Source organism: Oryzias latipes, chromosome 5, assembly GCF_053564925.1.
Source record: "Oryzias latipes strain Hd-rR chromosome 5, Olatipes_Hd-rR_3.1".
NCBI lineage: Eukaryota > Metazoa > Chordata > Actinopteri > Beloniformes > Adrianichthyidae > Oryzias > Oryzias latipes.
Genome location: NC_136241.1, coordinates 5,416,399 through 5,442,609, shown reverse-complemented (window position 1 = coordinate 5,442,609; position 26,211 = coordinate 5,416,399). Strand labels below are relative to the sequence as shown.

General features: G+C 41.1%; 2 protein-coding genes and 3 long non-coding RNA genes across 10 annotated transcripts in view; 2 read left to right on the top strand and 3 right to left on the bottom strand.

The window, feature by feature from the left end:
* Positions 1-3,213, top strand: part of b4galnt1b (beta-1,4-N-acetyl-galactosaminyl transferase 1b) — a 28,346-nt gene extending 25,133 nt beyond the window's left edge. For all 4 annotated transcript variants that reach the window (XM_004068493.5, XM_011474677.4, XM_078946889.1 and 1 more), the window contains one exon: positions 351-3,213. In XM_004068493.5, coding sequence (XP_004068541.1) covers positions 351-568 — 218 coding nt within the window. In that variant the 3' untranslated portion in view covers positions 569-3,213. The remainder of the gene's footprint in view (positions 1-350) is intronic.
* Positions 3,214-9,489: 6,276 nt separating this feature from the next.
* arhgef25b (Rho guanine nucleotide exchange factor (GEF) 25b) overlaps positions 9,490-26,211 on the bottom strand; it is a 41,870-nt gene continuing 25,148 nt past the window's right edge. For all 3 annotated transcript variants that reach the window (XM_011474675.4, XM_004068563.5, XM_020703044.3), the window contains 13 exons: positions 22,702-22,829; positions 21,604-21,670; positions 21,420-21,523; positions 21,258-21,327; positions 19,954-20,043; positions 19,755-19,847; positions 19,619-19,669; positions 19,459-19,536; positions 19,188-19,379; positions 18,927-19,107; positions 17,875-18,077; positions 17,671-17,805; positions 9,490-10,375 (listed from right to left, as the gene is read on the bottom strand). In XM_011474675.4, coding sequence (XP_011472977.1) covers positions 10,271-10,375; positions 17,671-17,805; positions 17,875-18,077; positions 18,927-19,107; positions 19,188-19,379; positions 19,459-19,536; positions 19,619-19,669; positions 19,755-19,847; positions 19,954-20,043; positions 21,258-21,327; positions 21,420-21,523; positions 21,604-21,670; positions 22,702-22,829 — 1,497 coding nt within the window. In that variant the 3' untranslated portion in view covers positions 9,490-10,270. The remainder of the gene's footprint in view (positions 10,376-17,670; positions 17,806-17,874; positions 18,078-18,926; positions 19,108-19,187; positions 19,380-19,458; positions 19,537-19,618; positions 19,670-19,754; positions 19,848-19,953; positions 20,044-21,257; positions 21,328-21,419; positions 21,524-21,603; positions 21,671-22,701; positions 22,830-26,211) is intronic.
* On the bottom strand, positions 11,697-12,047 carry LOC144992111 (uncharacterized). Its single transcript, XR_013655910.1, has 2 exons — positions 11,937-12,047; positions 11,697-11,822 (listed from the first exon to the last, which is right to left on the bottom strand). It is a non-coding gene; the product is annotated as an uncharacterized LOC144992111 (long non-coding RNA).
* On the bottom strand, positions 13,328-13,657 carry LOC144992110 (uncharacterized). Its single transcript, XR_013655909.1, has 2 exons — positions 13,567-13,657; positions 13,328-13,452 (listed from the first exon to the last, which is right to left on the bottom strand). It is a non-coding gene; the product is annotated as an uncharacterized LOC144992110 (long non-coding RNA).
* Positions 13,658-14,000, top strand: LOC144992113 (uncharacterized). Its single transcript, XR_013655912.1, has 2 exons — positions 13,658-13,757; positions 13,872-14,000. It is a non-coding gene; the product is annotated as an uncharacterized LOC144992113 (long non-coding RNA).

Below are 26,211 nucleotides of genomic sequence, written 5' to 3'. Positions count from 1 at the left end.
TGGTTGGGATGAACTGGTAAGAGCAGTGAAAGCAGAAAATAATAGTGGGATTTTCTGCAGGAGAAATTTCTTAAGAATATTGCATTTTTGGTTGTGGAAAGAATGACCGTGTTCAGCCGGTATTCCTATCAAATCTGGCTTTTCTGATGAATCAAAAGTTGACACCGTGGTCTAGACAGTGATTCAAAGCTTCAGTTGTTTTTTGTTCTATCATTTCATTTCACAGTGATCTGAATACTGAACACACGTATGGCTGGAAACCTTGGAGTGTTCTGAAACCTTTGACTGGTTGTGTGTTTCTGTCACAGTAACTGATTCTGTTCATTGGATTATTTCTTCTAATTTTTCAGAGTTTTTTATTGACGGCCTTGGATCTTTACACGTGGGCTCTTGTGATGATGTCATCGTCAATCACGCAACCAAAATCAAACTGCCCTGGGTCAGCCAGTCTGAGAGTGAGAAGACGTACGCCAAGTTCCGTTATCCACCCGCCTCCTCCGACGCCACGCGCACAAAAAACGGCCTGCTGTTCTTCAAAAACCGCTTCCAGTGTTTAACTCACAATTAGCTGTCTGTCTCTTCTGCATCCAGAAGCTCCCATGTCCTTGTTGTGTCGCCAAAGAAGCTGCCTTCTGCCCCCCCAGGTCAGAGAAAATATGTGACAAACACTTTGGGAGAGCCGTTCTTTCAAACGCTAGGACGGCTTCAGCTTTCACAACAACTTTAACAATATTCTTCATGCTCTTTTCCAAGCAAAAAGCATGAGAAACCACTTTAACTGTTAATGTCCCACTAACCTTGTATTACAATTAGGAACTAAAACAACTGTATTTATAAAAGGCCAACAAGAGCATTTACACAGCCTCTGTTTTCTGGCATCTTGTTGTCTTGAGAGTGTATTTGTTCCGAAGGGTAGGAACCCAAAAGGGTGGCGTGTACGAATCCAGCAGGAGGAACTTTATTGGCTGAGGACAACAAGACACTTTTCCAGGAAAGCGACAATCCTATTTTCTAACTCCTCATCGTTTTAACCTCTGTATCCAAAATCCTTTTTATGTCAGTGATGAAGAACACTCAAAAAAAAAAAAAAAACACACAAAAAAGATGATCTCATCCGTCTGGAAGGATTGGTGTGATGGAACCTGGAGGCACGGGTTTGCGGCTGAATGTGAGCACTCAGCATCTTCAGTCAGCTTCTGCAGGTGCAGGTTGTATGGTGGACAACAGGAACCGCTGTTGCCTCAAAGAAGCTTCTGAATGAACCAAACTGCATGTTTTTATTTCCAGGCAATAAAAGAAATGAGCAAGGGAAAACAAAAGTAGTGTCAGGAAAAAAGCAGGTCACTATTACATCCATTGAATAGCAAAAAAGTCCATTTGGTCGTTGAAGATGCTTAGCCTCTTAGCCAAGAAGCTCTCTCCATTGTAAAGTAAACTTTAGAGAGAACAGATTTGATTGGTTCTTGCACTGCAAACAGAAGCCCCTCAGAAATAAGTCCAAACTTTTTGCCAACATCAGCAGATTTTCTTTAAACAAGCAAAACATCAACCAGTGGGATTAGAAAAATGGTCGTACCAAGAATCCTCATTACAAGACAAAAATTCTACTCAAACTCAACATTTTAATAAACTAATATTGTTTTGCTATTGAAAAACTTTTTAAGGAGAGATTTTTTTCTATTTCTTGCAAGATTGTAAGTCTTTCCACTTTCTCAAGATTCAGTTTTTTTAGTGTGGAGCAGCGGAATATTGTTCCTAATCTGTCTTGCCTGGATAAATAAAGGTTAAATAAAATGAAATGATGATGACAAAGTGGCTAAAAAAAAGACCTGAGTGATCTCGAGTTACACTGAGCTGGGAGTCCATTGTAGGCCAAGCTCGGGATTGTCCTGAACGTTTGTCTTCAGCTGGAGTGACATGGAGATGGATTGTTAGCCTCCACTGCCTGATTAAGCACACACCTGATGAAACTGGTTTGTCCTGTTTGGACTCGAGGAGTTTTTAATTGACTCCCGGTTCTATGTGACCCAGACCACTAAGGTCTTTATTTCATCATCATTATCAAGTCCAACTCCTCCCTCCCAGGAACCTATAAAAAACACTTCTTTTACCTGTTTCCTTTAGAATTGAGAAAGCCTCTTGGATAAAAGGGCAAAGTGTCATCAACTTAAAAACATTAAAACCAAATGGACTTTTTTTATTGACTTTTTCTGCTCTGGATGATAAAATCATTTCAGAAATTCATCAAAGTCTTGATAAGCAGACTGAGAATTTACAGACCAGAGGATGATCATGAGATGATCCCTGAAGTAAAAATACTGAGGGCTTTTGTTTGTGGCCTTTAGGGGGCGCCATTTCAATGAGTGTTTCTTTCCTACATAAGAAATAAGTTTTTAAATGAATGGCTTTATGTTGAAGTTCAAAACAAGGCGAAGATATTTATTTCAGGGGAAGGTTTGTTTGTGATTTTTTTGGTTTGGTTTAAACATACTATGTAACAGAAATGTGAATTGACAGCCCTGCTGTCATTTCAGGCTTTTGTTTGCATCGGTTTTGTATTCCCCCGTTTGTTTCATGTTAGGATTATTACCCGCTGACATGGCACATCCTTCTCAGAACCGAATTCAATTTATTTTAAGCACTCACATTCATTTTTGTGACAAAAATAATGTCTTAATCTGCTTGACTCAACATCCATTAGCACTTGACATTAGGCATTTGAACACTGAACTATAAAAAAACAATTTATTATTTTACAGCAAAAATCCTGGTTTCCCCTCCTGGTTTGGAGGGGAAGGCCAGCATGGAGATCTACATGTGCATGTCAGTTCTTTGTGCAGACCTGCAAAAACACTTGATTATTGACCAAAATGATCATGTTGTGATCTTGTGAAATAATTAATTCATTTAAAATGAATAACACAAGTTAAAAAAATGAATTGTCCAAGGGGCTCTGCCTCTTCAGAGGGATGGTTGCTTCACTTTACCAACTCTTAGTTATTCACATCCGCCCCTTTAGAAATACTGTACTTCAGAGATGCAGCTAAGTACTCTCACTATGAAATTACTATAATCAAATAAGTAGTTACTGTTGCATAAAACCAAACCTGCATAAATGTAACATGCATTTACAAAAGCAGCTCATATTCACCTGGAGATGGTTTCACTGTAACCACAGTCATGAAGGATGATGAATAAAACAACAGTTGGCTATTTTTGTTTTTATTTTACTCCGGAGAGCTTTGGAAGAACTTTGGTATGAAATGTTTAAATGGAAACAATAGAATGTGAAAAACATGTCAAAACTTTGAAGTTCCTGCTTGAACAGAATTGTTCAAAACGCAGCAGCTAGATTGTTAGCAGGAACTAGCAGAAGAGATCACATCACTGCTGTGTTAGATTCACTTCATTGGCTCCCAGTTGATTCTAGAATCAAGTTCAAAATGACCAATAAGGCCTTACATGGTATGGCCCCATCCTGTATCAAAGACCTCATAGTGCCTCACCAACCAAACAGAACACTTCACTCACTAAAGGCAGGACTGCTTGTGGTTCCTAGAGTTTCTAAAAGTACGGTTGGAGGTAGAGCGTTTAGCCACCAAGCCCCTGTTTCGTGGAATTAGCTTCCAGCTCATGTAAGAGAGGCCGACTCAGTTTCTATATTCAAAGTTAGGCTTAAAACATTCCTCTTTGGACAGGCTTATTGTCAGGCTAGCTAGAAACCAGAGAATATTTAACTTACTTACATCTTTGAATTAAATTTAATAACAATTAGTTGTTAGTAAGCTGCTAGAAGTTAGAAGCTGAGGAAAGTATAGTGCTCTGGGGTTCTGTCCTCTATTCTCCTCTCCTCTATTCTTGATCATTTAGTTCTCTATGTCTCTGTGTGGTGCAGTGCGATTCATGTGTTGTCCCTCTTTCCCACTCCGGGAGTGATTCCAGATTCCAGTTGGCTCGTCTGTGCTCCTGTATTTGGCCGTGGACCTCACCTCTGGCTGGTCTCACGCCCCCAGCTGTCCCCCAACTCCATCTGGATGAAGATCATCTGCAGGACTATTTAAACATGTAGTTGTAGATAAACATTGATTCATTTTCTTCCGTTTCTCCCTTTCGGGTCATGGGGCTGCTGGAGCCTATCAAGGCAACTTGTGGGTGAAGGCAGGGGACACAGGCAGTCTGTCGCAGGGTCATAACACGCAGGGTCATAACACACACCCATGCGCTCTCACTTTGGAGTGACCAATTAACCTATGAAGCATGTTTTTGTATAGTGTCCCCGGAACAAACCCACGTATGCACGGAAAGAACATGCAAACTCCACACAGAAAGGTCTCCCAGCAGGGACTTGAACCAGGGGCCTTCTTGCTGTGAGGCAAGAGCGCTAACCACTGCGCCACCGTGCAGCCCTAGTTGCAGAGTTAGATAAGATAATGATCTGTAAGAGTTCTGTTTCTTTGCCTGTCCGTCCTGGGGGAGAATCCCTCCTTCATGTGGACACCCCTGAGGTTTCTTCTTTTTTTTTAATGAGTTTTTCCTTAACGAGAAGGAGGCGCTATAGGCAGGGATGCCCCGTTTAGTCTAGTCTGTTTAGTTTAGTTTAGCCATTACCTTTTGAATTGTATGACTTCATGCTCTTTATGATTTCATGTTTATTACACAGATACCGGGATGAAGACCAGTGAGATGACTATAGTTGTAAAATTGGGCTATATAAATAAATTTGAATTTAATTGAAATCACTGCAGGAAGTCTGTAAAACCAGGCAAGAGCGGGTATCAGAAAGTCAGGATTGTAAAGGTTTCATTAGATTTTGGAAGAACGGTCTCAACTCTTTGATGAACACCATTGTATCCTTAAAAGTCACTTAATCTAAAGACAGAAATCCTGAGGTGTATAAAATAGTTTAATATCTGATGAAAATAGGGTAAACAGGGAAAAGTTGGTTTCATTTGTTCTGGTTTTGTAAGTTATTTCTGGTAATGTTCTTGCCTTTTGATTTTCTTTCCTCCGTTTCTGTTCCCTCTTTCCATACATGCTCAGGAGTTTTATGCCTTCGGCTGGGTTCTGTTTCAAATTATCTTCAGTCGGAGGTTTGTGGAGAACTCAAATGTGGAAGGCATTACTTGGTGGCAGAAACTCAATTTCATAAACCAGACTCAAAGAAAAAGAAAGCTGGAAACATGAAGACAGGCGAACATCTGGCAGGAACAAACAGACAATCTTGGACTCAAACATACTTCACTGAAATGTAACCCAGTGAGTAACTGGAAACCTGAACCTGGAACTGGAAAACAGCAGAACCGAACAAGACTAAAGGTAAGAAGATCAAACATAAAACTGTCCCAAGCCTTTTTATTTATGGTGACCAATTCTCTATTCCTTCAGTTTAACTCATTTATTTCGTAAATGTGAGAGTCTCTAGTAAGCTTTGTGACGGTGATGGTTGAATAAATCCCAATGCTGCATGGTGCAAAACATCACTGCTTAAAGATAAAAGCAAGACGTTGTGAAAAAATAAATCACAATTTGACTGGAAAGACAAGAATGATAAAGACAAATAAATCAGGGCTTGTAACCCTTGTGCTATCCTAGGCACGTTAACTTTGGGAGTTGGGTCATCTAGACCCACTAGACAGTGCTCTGAACCTTTTTTCTTCAGTGATTTGTGATCTTCACTGGTGTCCATGGATTACATGAAATCTTTCCACCTTTATCCACCTTTGTCATGGTAGGGAGAACACGTCAATGGAAGGGTGGGGTCATCTAAGATAGCACAAGGGATAAACTTACATTAAACTTCTAAAGAAAACAAAAACAGTAGAAAACATAAATTTAAAAAAACAACAATACATTTCTTTTGTAAATAAAGGTAAAATAAAAGTAAAAGTAAAAGAACCATGCCAAAGTAAACGGTCAATTCCCAGGAAAACCTGAGGTAGGTACAAGGTAGGTATAAACCGGTCCCAAAACTTCTTCTCTGTAGTTAGACTTGTGGACCACCCATCATCCATCCATCCATCCATCCATCCATCCATCCATCCATCCATCCATCCATCCATCCATCCATCCATCCATCCAGTCATTCTTCCATCCATCCATCCACCCATCCATCCATTCAGTCATTCATCCATTCGATCATCCATCCATCCATCCATCCATCCATCCATTCAGTCATTCTTCCATCCATCCATCCACCCATCCATCCATTCAGTCATTCATCCATCCATCCACCCATCCATCCATTCAGTCATTCATCCATTCGATCATCCATCCATCCATCCATCCATCCATCCATCCATCCATCCACCCATTCAGTCATTCATCCATCCACCCATCCATCCATCTACCCATCCATCCATTCGATCATTCATCCATCCATCCATCCATCCATCCATCCATCCATCCATCCTTCCATCCATTCAGTCATTCATCCATCCATCCATCCATCCATTCAGTCATTCATCCATCCATCCATCCATCCATCCATCCATCCATCCATCCATCCATCCATCCATCCATCCATCCATCCATTCAGTCATTCATCCATCCATCCATCCATCCATCCATCCATCCATCAATCCATCCATACCCATTCATCCATGTTGCAGGGCCATACAATCCCTCCCACACACCCCTACACATGCACACCCATGGACACAAAAGTATCCAATGAACCTATGAAACATGTTTTTGGACTGTGGGGGAAACCGGAGTGCCTGGAGAAAACCCATGTATGCAAGGGGACAATAGACTCTTGGTAATTAAGTTAAGCTCTTATTTTATGAAAGAAATGTAGTTGAGATGGGGTATTGCCTTTTGACTGTCTTGTGACCACTGGATCCTCAGCTCTTGAAGAGTAGGTTTCAGCAGCTGTCAGCCTCATTTGTCCCACCTACTTGATTATTTTTGGTAAGGTCGGCCTTCAAAAATGTGATTTGTGTTAATAATTAATACATGTTTAAATGATTCATTCATTTCTGTCATTTTCTAATCCGTTTGTTCCCTTTTGGGGTCAGGTCATCCTGCCAGAGCCTATCCCGGCCACTTGCGGGCGAATGCAGGGGACACCCTGGACGGGTCGCCATGCTGTCGCATGTTTAAATCCGCCTTATACAAATGCCCGTTGGTCATTGGGCCCAACTCAAAACAGTCAAAAGAAATGTGAAAAAAACTGTTTGTTGAAACTCAATCACAGCAGATTCAACAAACCCTTGTTTTTTTGTTTTAAAAATACCACAACATTTTACTAGAGGGCTCCATTGATTAGATCACATCCAGATAGCATCATCTGGATATCAAGACTGGGTGACTCTGGCTTCACACTAGGAGAACTGTGCTGATATGCATAGTTGGAATAAAAACCATTTGACTTTCAGGAACTTGAGAAAAAGCTTCTATAATTAGAAGCATCTAAACACATGCTGTAGACATCCAGGTAGAGGGCAGATAACATCTACAGTTATGGAACAAACTTCTTAGATAAGGGCAAATGGTTTGCCAAACTTAAATTTTTCCTGACTGGTTCATTTAGTTTTGCTTTTTCTTTCAGATTTATCATGGGCTCAGCCAAGATGGGGGAAATTAAAACCAGCTTTATTTAGACTACAGTGCCCCACTGCACAGTCCAGTATTTCATTTACAAACCAGTTCTCCGTCCTAACTTGTGCTTAGTGGCGGAATTAGCAGATTAGGGCCCCAGGCGAACAATAACACAGGGCTCTCTGCAGCAGTTGTATTTATCTTTTTTTTGTTGTTGTTGTAATCCTTACCTATAGGGTAAAACGTCGTGGAATAAAGTCTTCACTGGTCTGCTTTTAGACAGCATCATTGTCAAGAATCCAAATGTTTTGATAAGCATTTAAAATCTGAAATTAAATTTTTTTTCCCTTGGAAAACAATTTAGTGAATAGACTAATTTGTTATCCAATCATTTTCTAGTTGGAGCAAATGAGGTTCTTCTGACTTTTCTTTAGTTTGTCAGATTTTACTGAAGAAGGCAAAAGAAATAAAATTACTTAAATGAAGGAACAAAACAGCACACTATGGAGCGGTGTCAATAAGAAAATAAATAAATATTTGCAACCTTACCATTTTCTGCCTCTCTTTTTGCCTTTCCTCTCCTTTCCTGTACCTTTTCTCATGTTTGTCTTGTTGTTTGTCTTCCTGTAAATTCACGATGTTCAAGATTACATCTTTTTTCTTTTATTGCATCCACAGTATATTAATAACCATATTTCACCCCCGCTTAGATCAATGCTTCATCTTAACACATTTTTTAAAAATCTCTTCACAGATTTTCGCCCTGCTTGCTGACTTGCTGTTGGGGGGAGGATGAAACATTTTTACATAAGTAGTCTTTTGAAATTTTTGTGATTTTTCTTTTTTATTCTTTGTTTAAGGGCTAAAAATAATGATGGCCATGAAAATTATTTGTGATTTTTTTTAAGTGTTCAGCTCGCCTTGACCCCCCCCCCCCCCCCCCCCCCCCCCAGACCTTGGGTCGATTGCCTCCTTTGTTTAATTGTAAGTCCGCCCCTGCCCGAATCCAAAATACTGGCTTGAGTTTATTTATTATATTTGACCTTTACTCATCCAGGTACAATGTTCTCATTTTCAACTGTGGCCTGGCAAAAGGCAAGAGCTTTTCAGAAAGGCAAAGGAAAGGGAGGAAACAGACCAAAAACATTCGCAATGATAAGATGAATACTGAAGCAGCAGGACAGAGTCGCTTGAACATTTTTGTGAAGGATCTAACATCACATTTGTCCTTAGTCTTTATTGAAGGATCATTTTTCACGAAAATATCACACCAATACTATGGAAAGTGATGTAGAAAAAGATCTAAAATATTGAAATTGGCTTGAAAAAAGTTTCAAACCAACGTAAACCTCTTTGTAGTGGTGATAACATAATGTTGCAGCATTTCTATGTCAACTTACCTTTTAAAATGTCAAATTTTAAAGTCAAAAGAAATTAAAACATAAAGCTCTATTCACTGCAGGAACTTCCCCTCAATTTAACACTGAGGATTCTTCTCCACAAGGGGGCGCTTCACACCAGCAGGTTCACTTCAAACCCAGCTTCTCTGATGCTATAGGTCTCAATGTTTATTGCTTTGTTTCAAATTTAAAACGTTTTCTTCCATACCCTAGTTAACGTTATCATTTAAATCACCGAAAACCCACTCTCCAATTTGTTTCACACGTTTAGCTTTACAGCAAAAATTTACTTTGCACTCAGAATAAAGCGCATACATTATTAAAAACAAATCTCTATTAAACATAAGTGCATCTGCACATTCTGATTAAAAAGACAGTAGTAGATTATTGATCTCTGAGGTTTTTTGCAGTTGTTCCACAACTTAAAGAAACACAAACTGAAAAAAAACGAACACAATTGGAATATGAACATTAAGATGTCTGTTCAAACTCATCTCCTTTTAGGACATGCGCTCACAGGTTTAAAAATAAATACATGACAGAGAAAACATTTACTTGGTGGAGGCTTTATGTGCATGAAAGTCCAAACACTCATTTTAAATGATGGCTAACATTTTTCTGTAGAAAGTCGACCAGACAGCCACAAAGAGAAACAGAGTCTTGACAGTGAACGATTGTTCCACGGTGGATTTGTGACCGGCATTTTATGCCTGAACAAACAAGAGCATATGAGAAAAAAAGAAAAACAAGTATGTGAACTTCTCTTTCATAGTACACGTTCATGACAGTACAATCCCATAGAAATGATTGATTTTAGAGCGTGATGGATTAGCTTCTCCGTTTTATCTTTCCTCTCTCTGCTTCCTTATCAAACATACATTGGCGTAATTTCACAAATGTGCTGAACCCAGATAACACTCACAATGCAAGGGTTAAAAAGAAAAAGAGTCCACTTTGTGGAAACCTTAGCTACATGCTAGATCTGAGGGAACACGTGGATGGATTCCAGAGCCAAAGCAGACGTTCAGCGAGCTCCAGGACAGAGGGAATTAAATTAAATTTGTAAAAATGTAGCAAAAATATCAAATAGGAAGTTTTCAATGAAAAGAACAAGAAACGGAAACCTTTGCAATATGAAGCCACATTAAAACGCAGATTTTCACCCTATATTCATCTCACCTGTACTTATCTAATCATCGTATCCTGTATATAACACAACAAAATCAAGCCACTAGAATCCAGACAGGCCTGTATCAAAGGAAAGACTCAACAGGGACCCTGTGGATTTCAGTGCAGGATTGAGAGGACAGAGTTTGTGCCTCATTGATGGGTCACGGCTGTTCTGTCTCCTTTAGCTGATCCAAGCTGTGCGGTCGATGCGCTGAATAAGAGGCAGCATCACAGAACGTGATGGTCTGGAAACTGGCAGACACCCCCTGAGAGGAGAGACACATCCCATTCAATCCCTGTTTTCTGTGAGGTCACATCCAGGTTATGGATCACCTCAGGTGTATGGAGGGATTGATTTTTGTGCCATTATTCCAAGCACAACCCTTTAAAAGTTTTGTGTGCTTAAAAAAAAAAAAAAGTTGGACTTGAAACTCAAAAATGCGTCCAAACAAAAAAATGTTTCCCTCCAGAGACATTCTCTCTTCTGCGCTCGAAACAGAGCGAGAAACCGCGTCACAAACGTGCCACAGAAGCCTGCAAATCACAGACATCAACCCTCACCTCCATGTTTTTTTGAGTAAAAATTGCTTTGCGCTTGGATTAATGGCACAAAAATCAGCCCACACAGGTGTAGCTAAGTATTTCATGAACGAAAAACAGACTGCGAAGAAATCGTATTTTTTTCACTAGAACAGTAAACAGTTTAAAAATACATGGAAGTAATCAAATTAGGCAGAAAAACCAACTGCAGAGAGATTAAAACAGCTTTTATTTTGTCTGATCAGAGGAGGGAAGCACAACACAGACTCAAATAACTTAAAAACACAACTGTCTTATTTATAAAGTAGGTGTTCATTTCTTTATTACTGAGCCCGTGTCCTGACATTAAGATATAAAAATATATCTTGTTCCCACAGATTAATATCTTGTTCCCACAGGTTATTATGTCGTTCGCACGAAATACTATTGCGTTCCCTCAAAATACTACTCCGTTCCCTCGAAATGATTAACTCGTGCGAACGCAATAATTATGTCGTTCGAACGCAATAATTAATCCGTTCGAACGCAATAATTATTCACGTCATAAGTCATTCACGCGGATATGCTCTCTGTACGCCGGCAAAAGCCGCTTTCAGCGGTAACTTCCGTGTCTCTGTGACCCATATTCGTTCAAAAAAGGAACATGAAAAACAAAAATGATCACTTTATTACCGTCTCAATGAATATAAGAAAAATATCAATAGATTTATGATAACTAGGCTGCTTTGTCATACGATAGCTCCTGCTAGGCTACTACTAGCTCCGCCGCAGAGCTCTTTGATGTATGCCGGCATTTGGGCAACTGGCTGGTCTGTTGTCAGACAGCTGATATTGTAGTTTAGGGTCGAACAGGAATAATAATATTCAGGACTTGTCTTTCATTAACTTTAGCAGTCAGTCGCTTTACATTCGAAGGCTATAAGGATACATGCTAACTGACTAGCCGATCATTGATCCTGTTATTCATTTACGTCATAGATTTACAGCAGATACCTTTACATTTCTGTCTGTGTGTGTCTCATTACATTGCATTGAAGACACGGAGGATGTTTAGAGAACAGATTTATTTATTTTAAAAAGCACAAAGCATCCATCGTATTCACGTTCACATCATCTGGTACGCCCTCAGTCATCTTGCTGCAAAAGCCGCTTCCTGCCGCTACTTCCGTGTCTCTGTGAGCATTCAATAGGGGTAAAAATAAAAGCAAGAATGGTCGATCTGTTATTGGCTCGATGTAAATCTGATAAATATCATATTAGGCTGGCTGCTTCGCCTAAAGCACTTACCTTTAGCTTGTAGCATAACAACAATAGCAGTACGTCAAGTTTCCCAGAATGCTTTGCGGCCAATCATTGGTCTTGTTGTTAGACCTTGGTCACAGGGACACGGTGATTGGCCAATGATTGCAGTAGTTATCATAAATGTTTTGATATTTTTCTTATATTCATTGAGACGGTAATAAAGTGATCATTTTTGTTTTTCATGTTCCTTTTTTGAACGAATATGGGTCACAGAGACACGGATGTTACCGCTGAAAGCGGCTTTTGCCGGCGTACAGAGAGCATATCCGCGTGAATGACTTATGACGTGAATAATTATTGCGTTCGAACGGATTAATTATTGCGTTCGAACGACATAATTATTGCGTTCGCACGAGTTAATCATTTCGAGGGAACGGAATAGTATTTTGAGGGAACGCAATAGTATCTTGTGGGAACGGAATAGTATTTCGTGCGAACAAGATATTAATCTGTGGTAACAAGATTCATTTTATATCTTAATGTCAGGACACGGGCTCCGTACTTTATTATCTTATTATAAAAATACTGTTTGGCACAAAGAAGAGCCCTCTAGTAAAAGGAAACAGCACAGATTCACACAGCAAAAAGTCAATCTTCAGAAGGTCAACAGTACGGAGCCCGTGTCCTGACATTAAGATATAAAAATATATCTTGTTCCCACAGATTAATATCTTGTTCCCACAGGTTATTATGTCGTTCGCACGAAATACTATTCCGTTCCCACAAGATACTATTCCGTTCCCACAAGATACTATTGCGTTCCCTCAAAATACTATTCCGTTCCCTCGAAATGATTAACTCGTGCGAACGCAATAATTATGTCGTTCAAACGCAATAATTAATCCGTTCGAACGCAATAATTATTCACGTCATAAGTCATTCACGCGGATATGCTCTCTGTACGCCGGCAAAAGCCGCTTTCAGCGGTAACTTCCGTGTCTCTGTGACCCATATTCGTTCAAAAAAGGAACATGAAAAACAAAAATGATCACTTTATTACCGTCTCAATGAATATAAGAAAAATATCAAAAGATTTATGATAACTAGGCTGCTTTGTCATACGATAGCTCCTGCTAGGCTACTACTAGCTCCGCCGCAGAGCTCTCTGATCATATATGCCGGCATTTGGGCAACTGGCTGGTCTTGTCAGACAGCTGATATTGTAGTTTAGGGTCGAATAGGAATAATAATATTCAGGACTTGTCTTTTATTAACTTTAGCAGTCAGTATCTTTACATTCGAAGGCTATTAGGCTACATGCTAACTGACTAGCCGATCATTTCCTGTTATTAATTTACGTCATAGATTTACAGCAGATACCTTCACATTCCTGTCTGTGTGTGTCTCATTACATTGCATTGAAGACACGGAGGATGTTTAGAGAACAGATTTATTTATTTTAAAAAGCACAGAAGCATCCATCGTATTCACGTTCACATCATCTGGTACGCCCTCAGTCATCTTGCTGCAAAAGCCGCTTCCTGCCGCTACTTCCGTGTCTCTGTGAGCATTCAATAGGGGTAAAAATAAAAGCAAGAATGGTCGATCTGTTATTTTCTCGATGAAAATCTGAAAAATATCATATTAAGCTGGATGCTTCGCCTAAAGCACTTACCTTTAGCTTGTAGCATAACAACAATAGCAGTACGTCCCGTTTCCCAGAGTGCTTTGCTGCCAATCACTAGCCAATCACCGTGTCCCTGTGACCAAGGTCTAACAACAAGACCAATAATTGGCCAGTGATTGGCAGCAAAGCACTCTGGGAAACGGGACGTACTGCTATTGTTGTTATGCTACAAGCTAAAGGTAAGTGCTTTAGGCGAAGCATCCAGCTTAATATGATATTTTTCAGATTTTCATCGAGAAAATAACAGATCGACTATTCTTGCTTTTATTTTTACCCCTATTGAATGCTCACAGAGACACGGAAGTAGCGGCAGGAAGCGGTTTTTGCAGCAAGATGACTGAGGCGTACCAGATGATGATGTGAACGTGAATACGATGGATGCTTCTGTGCTTTTTAAAATAAATAAATCTGTTCTCTAAACATCCTCCGTGTCTTCAATGCAATGTAATGAGACACACACAGACAGAAATGTGAAGGTATCTGCTGTAAATCTATGACGTAAATTAATAACAGGAAATGATCGGCTAGTCAGTTAGCATGTAGCCTAATAGCCTTCGAATGTAAAGATACTGACTGCTAAAGTTAATAAAAGACAAGTCCTGAATATTATTATTCCTATTCGACCCTAAACTACAATATCAGCTGTCTGACAACAGACCAGCCAGTTGCCCAAATGCCGGCATATATGATCAGAGAGCTCTGCGGCGGAGCTAGTAGTAGCCTAGCAGGAGCTATCGTATGACAAAGCAGCCTAGTTATCATAAATCTTTTGATATTTTTCTTATATTCATTGAGACTGTAATAAAGTGATCATTTTTGTTTTTCATGTTCCTCTTTTGAACGAATATGGGTCACAGAGACACGGAAGTTACCGCTGAAAGCGGCTTTTGCCGGCGTACAGAGAGCATATCCGTGTGAATGACTTATGACGTGAATAATTATTGCGTTCGAACGGATTAATTATTGCGTTCGAACGACATAATTATTGCGTTCGCACGAGTTAATCATTTCGAGGGAACGGAATAGTATTTTGAGGGAACGCAATAGTATCTTGTGGGAACGGAATAGTATCTTGTGGGAACGGAATAGTATTTCGTGCGAACGACATAATAACCTGTGGGAACAAGATATTAATCTGTGGGAACAAGATATATTTTTATATCTTAATGTCAGGACACGGGCTCCGTACAACAGACCTTTGTTCCAAGAAATAAAAAGGGCTAATTTTCTGTCCTTCAAGAAAAAATACTGTATTTTCACGACTATAAGGCGCGCTTAAAGGTCTTACATTTTCCCAAACTGTAGGGGGCGCCCTACGAGGCGGTGCACCTAATGTGTAGCTGTGGGACTGAGGAGGAGTAGTAGAAGATGGCATGAGAACCAACTCAGTTTTTCTCCCGCTGCTTTTTTCCACAGTGAGTGTGTATGTGTGTGTGCTGAGTTCCTGCGTGCCGCGCTCCCCTGTTTGCATAAGGAGGGGGCAGACACTCAGCTAAGTGTGGGTGTGTGTGTGTGTGTGTGTGTGTGTGTGTGTGTGTGTGTGTGTGTGTGTGTGTGTGTGTGCGTGCGTGTGTGCATGTGTGTGTGTGTGTTTGTGTGTGTGTGAGCGCGCATTCAGTTTGTGTTACTCCGTTAGGGAGAGCAGTAATAAAAAAAAAAAGTTTTCCTCCAAAAGAACTGAGACTGGTTCTTTTACTAACCCGCTCTGGAGCCTCTGAGGGTCCGAACCGGGAAGTGAGCCCAGAAAGAAGATCCGCTGTCTCCCCCGCGGTCAGAAACATTGTGGCAGGAAAGGTTCAACACTGGCATGCATGTTTTACCGGTATGTTGTGTTAACATGTCCGGTCAAATACCGATGAGAAATGAGACCGCGCCCTAAAACTCAGTGCGCCCTGTGGTCGTGAAAATACAGTACTGTAAATTCCAGACCCATTTACAAGCTGCTTCCACCCATTTTCACGTGTGTAACTATTTTTACACATATACAAGCCGCGTCAGAGTACAAGCCGCATATAGTAGGCATCATAGTGAATCTGAGAAGTCACATCCTGACTCCCAGAGTAAGTACTCTGCATTGGCACACTGTGGGAGGAGTCAGCCTTGCTTCAGGCTCATGCATGTGACTATACCCACATCTGCCAAACAGCATGCACCTCTATTCTGTTCACAAGTTCCTCAGTTATGGTTTTTTTATTTATTTATTTTTTTTTTGTTTTTTTTACTTATTGACAATCTAGTTATCATACATAAAATTACAAACAGTAACCATGTAATCAACATTACATCCCTCAGTTATGATGAGGAAATTTACATTCGCGATTCCCCATTTCCCATGAGTCTTAGGGGCTAAAGGCGGGTCTAACCCCCAGCTCGCCACACTGTTGTACGTGTTTAAGAATGAGCAAGTATCAGCAGTGCATGGAGGGGTGAACGGGAACAGCTCTCCTTCCGCTTGTGTCGCGGTAGCATTATGGGAGTAACAGGGCTGGTTAAAAAAACACACCGGTAAAATAAAGCAGCGACGACTGAAAGCGCGCCTCAGCGTGATACCAGCGCCTCAGTGCGGTGCGTGCGTCAGAAGTTTCCTTACACAACAAACACTGTTGCTCCGCGGACGCCTCTGCGCTCCGCGCTCGCCCCCCTTCCTATCTTCTCCGACACCTCTGGCCAGGGCGGCTCCAGGGAGGAGCAAATCGTGTCTGTACAGAGCAATCGGACTTAATACTGTAAGTTTTGTGGATGAGGGGCGGATGTGTTGTTACGTGTGGGAGCCATCAGACTGCCATCGGCCCCACAGCTCTATAAGAGCAGCAGGACATGTCTCCAGCTCACACGGAGGCTGTGAGCTTTTCAATGCAAAATTCCGCTCAGTTCTTAGAAACCGTTAAAACGATCACGTCGATTTGTGTTTCCAGTCGTGTCCCGACAAAATAAAGGCTGATGTTATTCCCACATATTTACGTGCAGCCAGCAGAGTCACTATGACTCAGAGGTAAATTCACTCCTGAGCATGCGCTGTTCTCTCCGTCACGCAGCAAACCGGCTTTTCCAAACCCGTTGGTGACGGTGGACTTTTTTACGCTGCTTTTAACGATTGCTTCTAACTTGAAAGTTTCATCATATTGTAGCGGCGATCACGTGCACGTTGGGTCTAATGGCACCAAAGGATTCTGGGATGCGGCCGGGCATGCGTGTTTCGTTTTGTTGAACCATGACTGAAGTGTCTAAGACCTGAACTGAGGTCCATGCTGTTTGGCTGTTTAGTGAGTTGAAAAACAAATGCCTCGTGCTTGGTGTTAGATAGAGAATCAAACCATTCACTGAGTCCGAAAGGACGTACACGGTGGCTGCCAATTAAATTCATAAATTAGCCGCATCACTGAATAAGCCGCAGGGCTGTAAGCGCAGGAAAAAAGCAGCGGCTTATAGTCCGGAAATTACGGTAATTTTATCAAGAAAGTTTTTCAAAAGCAAAAGAATCTGAGTTTGAGAAAACATGTTGTAATGACTATATTCCTTCTCCCTAATGGTAATACCATTGTTCTTACCCATTTATCTTTTTTTTTTTTTTGCTTATTTACAGACAATCTCTCAATGGGGTAAAGATTTTTCACTAAAGGGAGCCTGTTTTTGAAGAACCGAGAGGAGAGGACCACGGTGTGAATTCGGGTCAGATCAGCACGTCTTTTAAATGCGGGCGATGCGATCTAACCATTTCCAACACTTGGTGGAAGTGTGAGTGGACACGATAAAACGGCAGGTCAGTGGGTTTCCCTGACCCACTGACCTGACTGTCCAGTCCAGTCAGAACCAGCACAGAAACAAAAACAGGATATTTGACAAAGGCAGACAAAGAGTAATTTCCTCCCAGCATTGCTGATCATAATAAATGGTTGCTGTGACAAAAGCTGCACCAGTTTCATCGAAGCTCTTCAGAAATCACAGAATACGTCTTGCAGTTGTGCAGCTGCAAGACAGAAATTACTGACGTTTGTTGACTTTTTTGTTGTTTTAGCTCCAGTACACTTTCCACTTTTCTTAGAGTCGTAGGTTTTTTTTTTGTTTTTGTAGCACAACAGAGTAGGGTGTTACCTTGTGACTGTGATGGCTGCAGGGTGACAGGCTGGTGCATGAAGCACAGTCAGGCTTCACTTTTGAGCGCATACTGAGCTGCTGAAATGAGGAAAATGGAGCTGCTCGGAACGTCCCCTCACACTGGTTCGAGGTCTAGAGACAAGAGAAAGTCAAGTAAAGACAGGAAACAGAGATGGGTCATAAACGAAAACATGATGTCACCTTGGAGCTTGGCTGCAGTCGTGGCGAGTGAAGAGAGGGCAGCGAGTTGTTGTAGGACAGCAGGCAGGGCTGGTGAGGCCTGTCCATGGACTCCGAGGAGTGAAGCCGCTGGCCGGACGGGGGCACAGCTGGAGACTTCACGGTCCTGCCTAAGCTGTTGGACAGGCTTTCCCTGCGCTGGTACTCTATCGGAGACTGGAGGGCTGCAAGGAGCAGGAGGACGTTAAATCATCCAAACCTTAAAAGGGCCTATATCAGGCAAAATCGACTTTTTTAAGCCTTTGACCCTTGTGCTATCCTAGCAGTGGGAGTGGGGTCATCTAGACCCACTAGACAGTGCGTTGAACCTTTTTTCTTCAATGATTTGTGATCTTCACTGGTGTCCATAGATTACATTACCTTTAATGTAAGATAGTGTAAGATAGATTACCTTTATCCACCTTTGTCATGGTCGGGATAACAGGTCAATGTTAGGGTGGGGTCATCTGGACCCCATAGGATAGCACAAAAAGAAATCCCAAAGTGGTATTCTGATCCATTCACGCATTTCTGAGTATTCCTCTAAAAACCTGCTCTTCAAGCTCCAGCTCTCCCAGTTCACAGAAATGAGCGGGTCCTCACATTGTGACATCACAAAGTGAGGAACCGCCCCTACCAGGAAGAGTCTGCACTGCCAGCCCCGCCCCCAGGCTAACAGACACACCCACTTTCCCCGTGGAGCTAGCGGTGATCGGCTAAACGCTTTCTTTTTCTGTGGACAATATGCACATCCATCTTTGCCAAAGTTTGCATGTTGTTTGTTTTTGTGGGTAAAACGCTGAGGCCGACTCTAGGTCGACGTCATGAAATGGGCGGCACCCACAAGGAGAGAAAGGCGGAGCCTCAAAGATCGAGTCGTCTTACTTCCAGGTAAGAATATTGAATTAAAAAATGGTTCTTTTGTGTGCCACATGGAATATATGATCATATCTATGGATATAGTTAACGCTGAAAAGCTTCGGAAAAGCATGATATAGGCCCTTGAAATCTCTGATTTTGCTGAAGAATCCCACCATTCAGAAAGTTCCTTTGAGTCTCTAAGATCTGGACAACATCATTGAACCAAGCCTGCTGTGTCTCTGGAAACGAAGCATGCATGATGAACCGGGTCACACTGCTGTTGGTTCCCCGCGAGGTCAGGACCAGACAGCAGGGGTCCTCCTCTGAGGGCTGCTCCACACCCAAACAGCTGACCTGCGAGCAACAAACGCCGCTGTCAAACAACAAAGCACAACTTAAAGCCCGAGATCATTACGATGTATTCTCCCCATTACCTTGATGCTGTTTTTAAATATGTACCCTGGCAGCAAAAATCCCTTTTTCTTATCAGTTGGCTCGCTGAAGATGACCAGCTGCTCGAACAGGAAGACACGCCTCTCCCTTGCTCTGGACAGGAGGCCGGCTTCCTGCTCGCTGACAGAGAAAGTATCCTGCTGGAGCAGCTTCCCCTGAGCTGTGATTTTCCCCTGAAACACCACACACACCGTCAAACTGCCGAGTCTGACTCACAACAACCAGCAAAGTCGCTTTTAGGACATTCAGTACCTCAAAGCCTCGGAGTCTTCCCACATTCATCATGTCATTACAACGCTTTGGCACAAAACACATCACCTCCACTGCATTCTGGAAGGACAAACAGTAAAAAAATAAAAGAACTTTTGGAAGGAGAGAAAAAAATATTTGTGTGTCCACAGCGAGTTTCTACCTGAAGCTCCTCAACGTCCCGCCCAGCTTTGCTATAATATTTCAAAAAGTCCTGAGTGCAACGGAGAGAAAAATGAGAGAGGCATGAATCAGAAATCTTGGTCTTTGTTTTCGAAAAACGTTTCTGTGGGGCCAACCTTCAACAGTAACTGATACTTCATGATCCTCTGAACAGGCTTGATCAGGAGATCGTTGAGCTGCAGTCTGTGACCCAGCTGCTGCCGGAGATCCTGCTCACAGATACAAAGAAAAGGGCTCTTTCAATGCACCAGCTTTGAAGGACAGCAGGACCTTTCAGTGAGGCGTGGAGAGCAGCCATAATGCTGGGGGCCTCACCTCAAAGTAGGTCTCAATGTATTCAGAGACGACGTGCTCTGACTTTGGTTTGTTCTGGCAGTAGACCACATACATGTGAAGCCGTCGCTCCTGCAGGTGAACACACACAGCTCCGTGTCTTTGCTGTACACCATTGTCTGATAGTGTGAGTCTAACGGAGAGGGACTCAACGACAAAGCCGCTGTTTTGTTTTTGCAGCACCTATTTGGTTCCGATAATGTAAAAAGACAAATTGTGTTTCACAACAGAACTCTTTCAAAAGCAGACGAGGTAATCGGGTCCATGAAATCGTTCCGCTGGCTAAAAAAGAAGCAGCTGTTCCTCATTAATGACTCAAACAGGACTCCAATACAATCCCATTTTATTCCAGCTGGTGTGGACAGGTCCCCAACATTTCATTTCTCTACTTCATTTTAGGCCACATTTCTTCTTTTCCTCTTATTTAACATCCTTTTATGTTTTGTGTGCTCAGTTGTGTGTTTTATTTTCCAGTGCGTGAGAAAGTCTTTGTATTGGCTAAATGTTTCTTAATGTAAAACATTGTGTTAGATATGTATGACAGGCCTTTATAAATAAAGTTTCATTTGATTTAATTTGATTTGATTTTATCTGATCTGATTTAATTATCAATTATCTGTTTTTCAGTAAAAAAAATGAAACAAGAATAATTCTTGAAAGCCTTAAATTCCCACTCCACTGAGTACTATCAGAGAGTTCTGATCCAGGTTTCAGCTCAGACGGGGAAAACAAAGACGTTCATGGATCTATTTGTCTGACAGTGGATGATCCGAATGAAGCGGAGCAGGAAGCCTGTGACCCGCCCAGTATTTTCTTCATAAAATCTAGAAGCTTTTACAAACAGAATCTTTTCATCTGCTTCAGATTCCAAACAATTTGAATAAAGAAACTCAATTCTAAGCTTGATTTTCTTGATCCACATCCTTCATCAGGTGAAAAACGTTACAAGAACATGTTAAAAATACTACTTTCATCGGAGTTGGTCTTTAAGGTTACCATCTCGTTTCTTTGTTTTCAGGTGGCAGAGCTTGGATTTATGTTAAAACTTCTAATTTGGGTTATTTTCACTCACAACCGGATTTCCTTGCAGAGTCTTTGCCTTTGAGATCTCTTTAGTCAATCCAGAGGGATTGCAAAATCATTTTTACTCTCCAGCTGAGGAAACGGAACACATCTGTATGGCAGCTGGTTCCAAACAAGTGAGGTGTGAAATATCTGAACCATCATCCAAGTGGAAAACATGAAGAGACCAAAAAAAGAACTTCATCAGTGATCTTCCCACTCACGTGTTTGATGAAGAGTTTGGCCAGGCTGTCTGGATTATCCACACATTTCTCCAACTCTCCCAGGAAATACCTGCGTACAGCAGCACAAAGCCAAGATCAGGCGCCGGGAGTCGCACGTGCTCAGAAAAAGGAAACGTCAAGTTAAATGGACTTTGGCCTCACTCCTTGTGCCAGTCATAAATTTGTTGGATGTTTCCAAACACAATCCTGTCCTTCCCTCTCAGATCCTCTGGGACGCTCTGGCTGGACATCATGCTCATGTAGCCCTACCGAAACACAAAAACAGCACATGGATGTTTGAAAGCAAAGAATAATATCATTAGGAACAATCTGGACTAAAGCGTACCTGAACGATTAATCCAAGATCTTCAACATACAACCTCTCTGTCTCAACGAGCTCTGTCAGAACATACCTGCATGAAAAACATGAAGCAAATATGAAAGAGAAGCTAACAGGAAACCATAGTTGAAAATAAAAAATGAATCAGATTAAAAGCAATTTTTTTGTCACTTGTGTGGTTCAGTAAAAAAAAAAACATTTTAAAGATCACAACAACAAATAAAAAATTAAAATAATATTAAAGAGACCATTACATTTTAGAAAAAAAACAACGAAATTTCAGAAACAAAAAACCTTTGGAAGAAAAAAGAAACATAAAAAAACGTAAAATGAAATCTTAGAAAAAACACAATGAGAAACCGGAAAAGAGACAACGGGACGTCGCTGATTGGAGGATGATATCCAGTATCGCTTCATGTCAAGGAACTTTCGGTTAAAATGATGGACAAGCAGCGGCTTCCCAAACCATTTCCAGTTTTTCATTGTGTTTTGTTTTTCTAACATTTCATTTTTTTCTCTGGAAATCACTTTTGTTTTCCCAAATGTTTTTTTTTTACATTTTGGTTTCTGAATCAAGTGATTTTCTAGTGTGATTTCCACTTTAGGGCCACCGTAGTTAAGGCTTTAAACAGTTTCCTAAATCTATTTATCCAAAATCTACCCAAACTTGAGTGAAACTACTAGTAGTTTATTTGTGGAAACGACACACTTTTTCAAACTGCACCTTTTCATCTGCCCCTGATTCATAGCGATTTGAAAAAAGAAATTACTGTAATAGAAATCCAGTTTTAATCTTAATTTTCTGTATAAATGTCCTCCATCATCAGAAAAATGCTACAAGAAAATGTTAAAAAGACCAAAAACCCCATTTTCATTGGAGTGGGTCTTTAATTGACTATTTTTGATGTATTCTTTTTAGAACACAGAACCAGTTCTTTCAAGACCCCCTGGGGTTTTAAGGAGAAACTTCCAGCTCTGAAATCTTTTCTAATTTAATCATTATTATCGGTATTTAGTCATTTCGTCCTTTTTTTGTTTATTCTCTTCAAATGAAATGTGGGGAGTTGAAATGTGTCTGTCTTCAGTGTTGACATAAATGCTCACAAGCTCTTCTCTAAAGCGACACTTCTTTCTTCTTCGCTGTCCACTGCAGCAGATCCCTGACTCGCCGAGTCGTCAGCTGCTGTCCCGCTGTCGTCTCCTGGGAGAGTGTTACTGCTGGACTTCTGACTCTGAAAACACAAGACAAACGCCACCGATGACATGGTAACCTCGCCTCAGGAAGAAAAGAAAAAAGAAAAGAAAAAAGAAAACCCTTGTTCTATCTTAGATGACCCCACCCTTACTTTGACGTGTTCTCCCTACCATGATAAAGGGGGATGAAGGTGGAAAGATTTCATGTAATCCGTGGACACCAGTGAAGATCACAAATCATTGAAGAAAAAATATTCAGAGCACTGTCTAGTGGGTCTAAATGACCCAACTCCCAACGTTAAAGTGCCAAGGATAGCACAAGGGTTACCAATAGGGGTTATGAATCTTCAGACCAACCAGAGGTGTATCAGCGAGTTTTAAATGAATATTGAAAACCGTAACATTTGAGATTAAAATCCTAAACTAGAGACGTTTATATCCATCAGTTTTCCATTCTCCAACCCAGAAACTGTCTGTAAGGATTCTTCAACAAGCATCTGGAATGTTAAAGTTAGGAACATGTGTGACAGATGTGCAAACAGGACAACTAATAAATCCCAGCGTTGAAGTCCATTATCAGGTAAGGAGGTTATTTAAGGAATAACACATATCATCTTATCGTACCATCAGGTGAATCTGACTGCAGTCCTTTGGTTACAATGATCTGCAGTTTATCTTTGCTGGTTCTTCCAAAATGTACATGGAAGAAATCCAACTTGCAGCTCATTTGAACCTAATCTCCATTTTAGTCTCCTCCTCTGTTGAAGCAGGAGGATGAAATTGCGGTAGTCAAAGGGCATCAAAAAGACAAATGTGGTCTAAAATCCTTGAAATGTTTTTTTTTGTTAGTTTCGTTGCACATTTTAAAATACAATTGAAATTATAAACATGTTCTTGGAATGATGATTTGAACTTTAAATAAAGTTTGTACTGTTTTTCACCTCTGTACTGTTGTTTGCTGAGTAAATAGAATAGAATAGAATAGAATAGAATAGAATAGATCCAACAATGGGGAAATTCTCTTGTTACCATAGCTCTATTGATAGATCATGGATATCCCTTAAAATACAGTTAAAAAAACAGAATAACAATCATGTTCATTTTCCAGTGTCTATGAGGTTTTGTAGAGTCTAAAGTTTAATTTAATAGTCTAATTAAGGCTACGTTCAAACTGCAATCTGAAACGACCCAATTCCGATTTTTTTGCCCCTATGCGACCTGTATCTGATCTTTTCATGACAGTCTGAACGACACAGATCCGTTCTTTTCAAATGCGACCCAGGCCACTTATGTATGTGGTCCTGAATCCAATACGTATCCCATCTTTTGAAATGCGACCTCCGTCTGACCGGCCAGGCCACATGTACCCGACCCGTACGTCATTAATACGCTAAAAATGTCATCATTCTGCGTTGAAGTAGGCGGAAACGAGATCATAAACATTAACCATGGCGGACGATGCTGCTGAGACCAGTCAGTGGAAGGGAAGCGAGGTCACCGATCGGATTCATATTTGAGTGACAGGTCTATTCAGGCCAAACTCAAGGGCTCTTATCGCAACCGCGCGTTTTTTGAAAATATTTCCAGCTAAATGGCCGAGTGTGGAGTTGAACCTTCCCCGTGATGACATTTTATTTTCCCTTTCCGACTGTGGTCAGAAGCGTCCTTCTCCAGGGTTTACTTCCCCGTTCTGACCCTTTGATTCTCCAGAGCAGGTTAATAAAGACTCAATAGCATTTATTCTGGGGAATCCTTCTTTTATTATCGTTCTCCTTCCCCCCCATTCCCTACCTCGCTGCACGCACTCTTCTCCTCTCTCTTACACACACGGCCCCAGCACAAACACTTTCCCATTCCCATTCCACAACAGTGGGTACAGACGATCCTGGCTCCAAAAATGAGAAGATTGTAATTGTGCTGGCTCCTTTGTGAAAATAAATGCAATGATGCAAAAAGAGCTCAGCTGTTGATAACACTGTTGTTGACATCCATTGTTAACGTTAGCTACTTTCGCAAACGAGTGACGTCGTTCACCGTTGAGAACTCTTCTGCGGGTCACTTCTGGGTCATTCCACATTCACACAGGAGATCACAAAAATTCGCATTTAATTGGAAATGTGAACGGCCTTGCAAAAAAATAGGATTTTTTTCCAAAAATCGGAATTGAGCATTTACCCCTGCAGTGTGAACGCAGCCTAAATGTCTCTAGCTACATCTGCAGCGTCAAAGCAACTTGCATTCAAGTAACCACTTTGAGTGTAAAGTCAATGCAAACACCCCTTCTGCGTTGATAATCCTCGCGGTCACGCATTGCTACGCATGTTTTTAAGTCTGTGGGATCTACAAACCGGGCGTTCAGTGAACCCACGCAGAATGTTCAACCAGCTGAACTTTTGACAGCTCGAACATCACACAGCTGAACTTTGACCAATCAGGGGCTTGGATTTGGAAGTGATGTGTGACTAGTGTCCTTTTCAAAACACGGAGACACCAACCGGTGGAAAATCGATCACGGAGGAGAAATTAATGACAACGGTTTATATCCGGCTGGATGGTTTGACACCAAATCTTTCATACATCGGAATAAAGCTATGAAAGGAAAAGCCTGAGTAAGATTGGCGAGAGTTGCCTCTTTTCAACTGTGAGTACATGCGCTAGTATCAGGTAGCGACAAAACACCATGTATGAAAGAATGCCTGTTTGGGGGCGTCCTCCAACGCGCCACACATGGCTGGTGTGAACGTAGCTTTATACGTTTAAACACACAAGAGGCTTTTAAAGGTAATATTCTTCTATCAGAAATACTTGTTTAAAAAAGGTCAAACACTGTCTGTTCTGTTTTAAAATCAAAGTTTGACTCTGCAAGTGTAAAGTTGCAGGTTCTAGTGGAAGTTTGTCCTAAAGGGCCGTGAGACAGAAAACGTCTGTCATTTATCAGCAGAACTCTGAACACTTTAACCTTTTAAAACTGCTCTTATCTCTTCAGTAAAGGTAATGAAACATGGTCCTGTCATCACTTTAGATCTGTGTCACTTTTGCCTTGAGGCCTCTTCTTCCTCTGTTTCGGACCCCCCCACCCCCCCGTAACAAGCTGCCCAGGACTGCTTTGAAAGTTAACTCCTTCCAGATGCTCCTCAAAGACCCACAACACTTTTAGAGATTACTGTCCAAGCATTAGATTGGAGTTTTATTGGACAGAAATACATGTTTGCATCTAGAATTGTGCCTTATTAGAGTCTACTTCCTAATATCTGAATTTTAATGATCACCAAATATGTTTTTAGGTTTTCATTTGTTGTCTGCTTTAACATGTGTGTTTATCTTTATAACAAATTGTATTTTTTATTAATAATTTTACAGAACCTTTCCAAAAACTTGAATATCAAGGAAAGTGTATCAATTTCCATGATTCCATTAAAA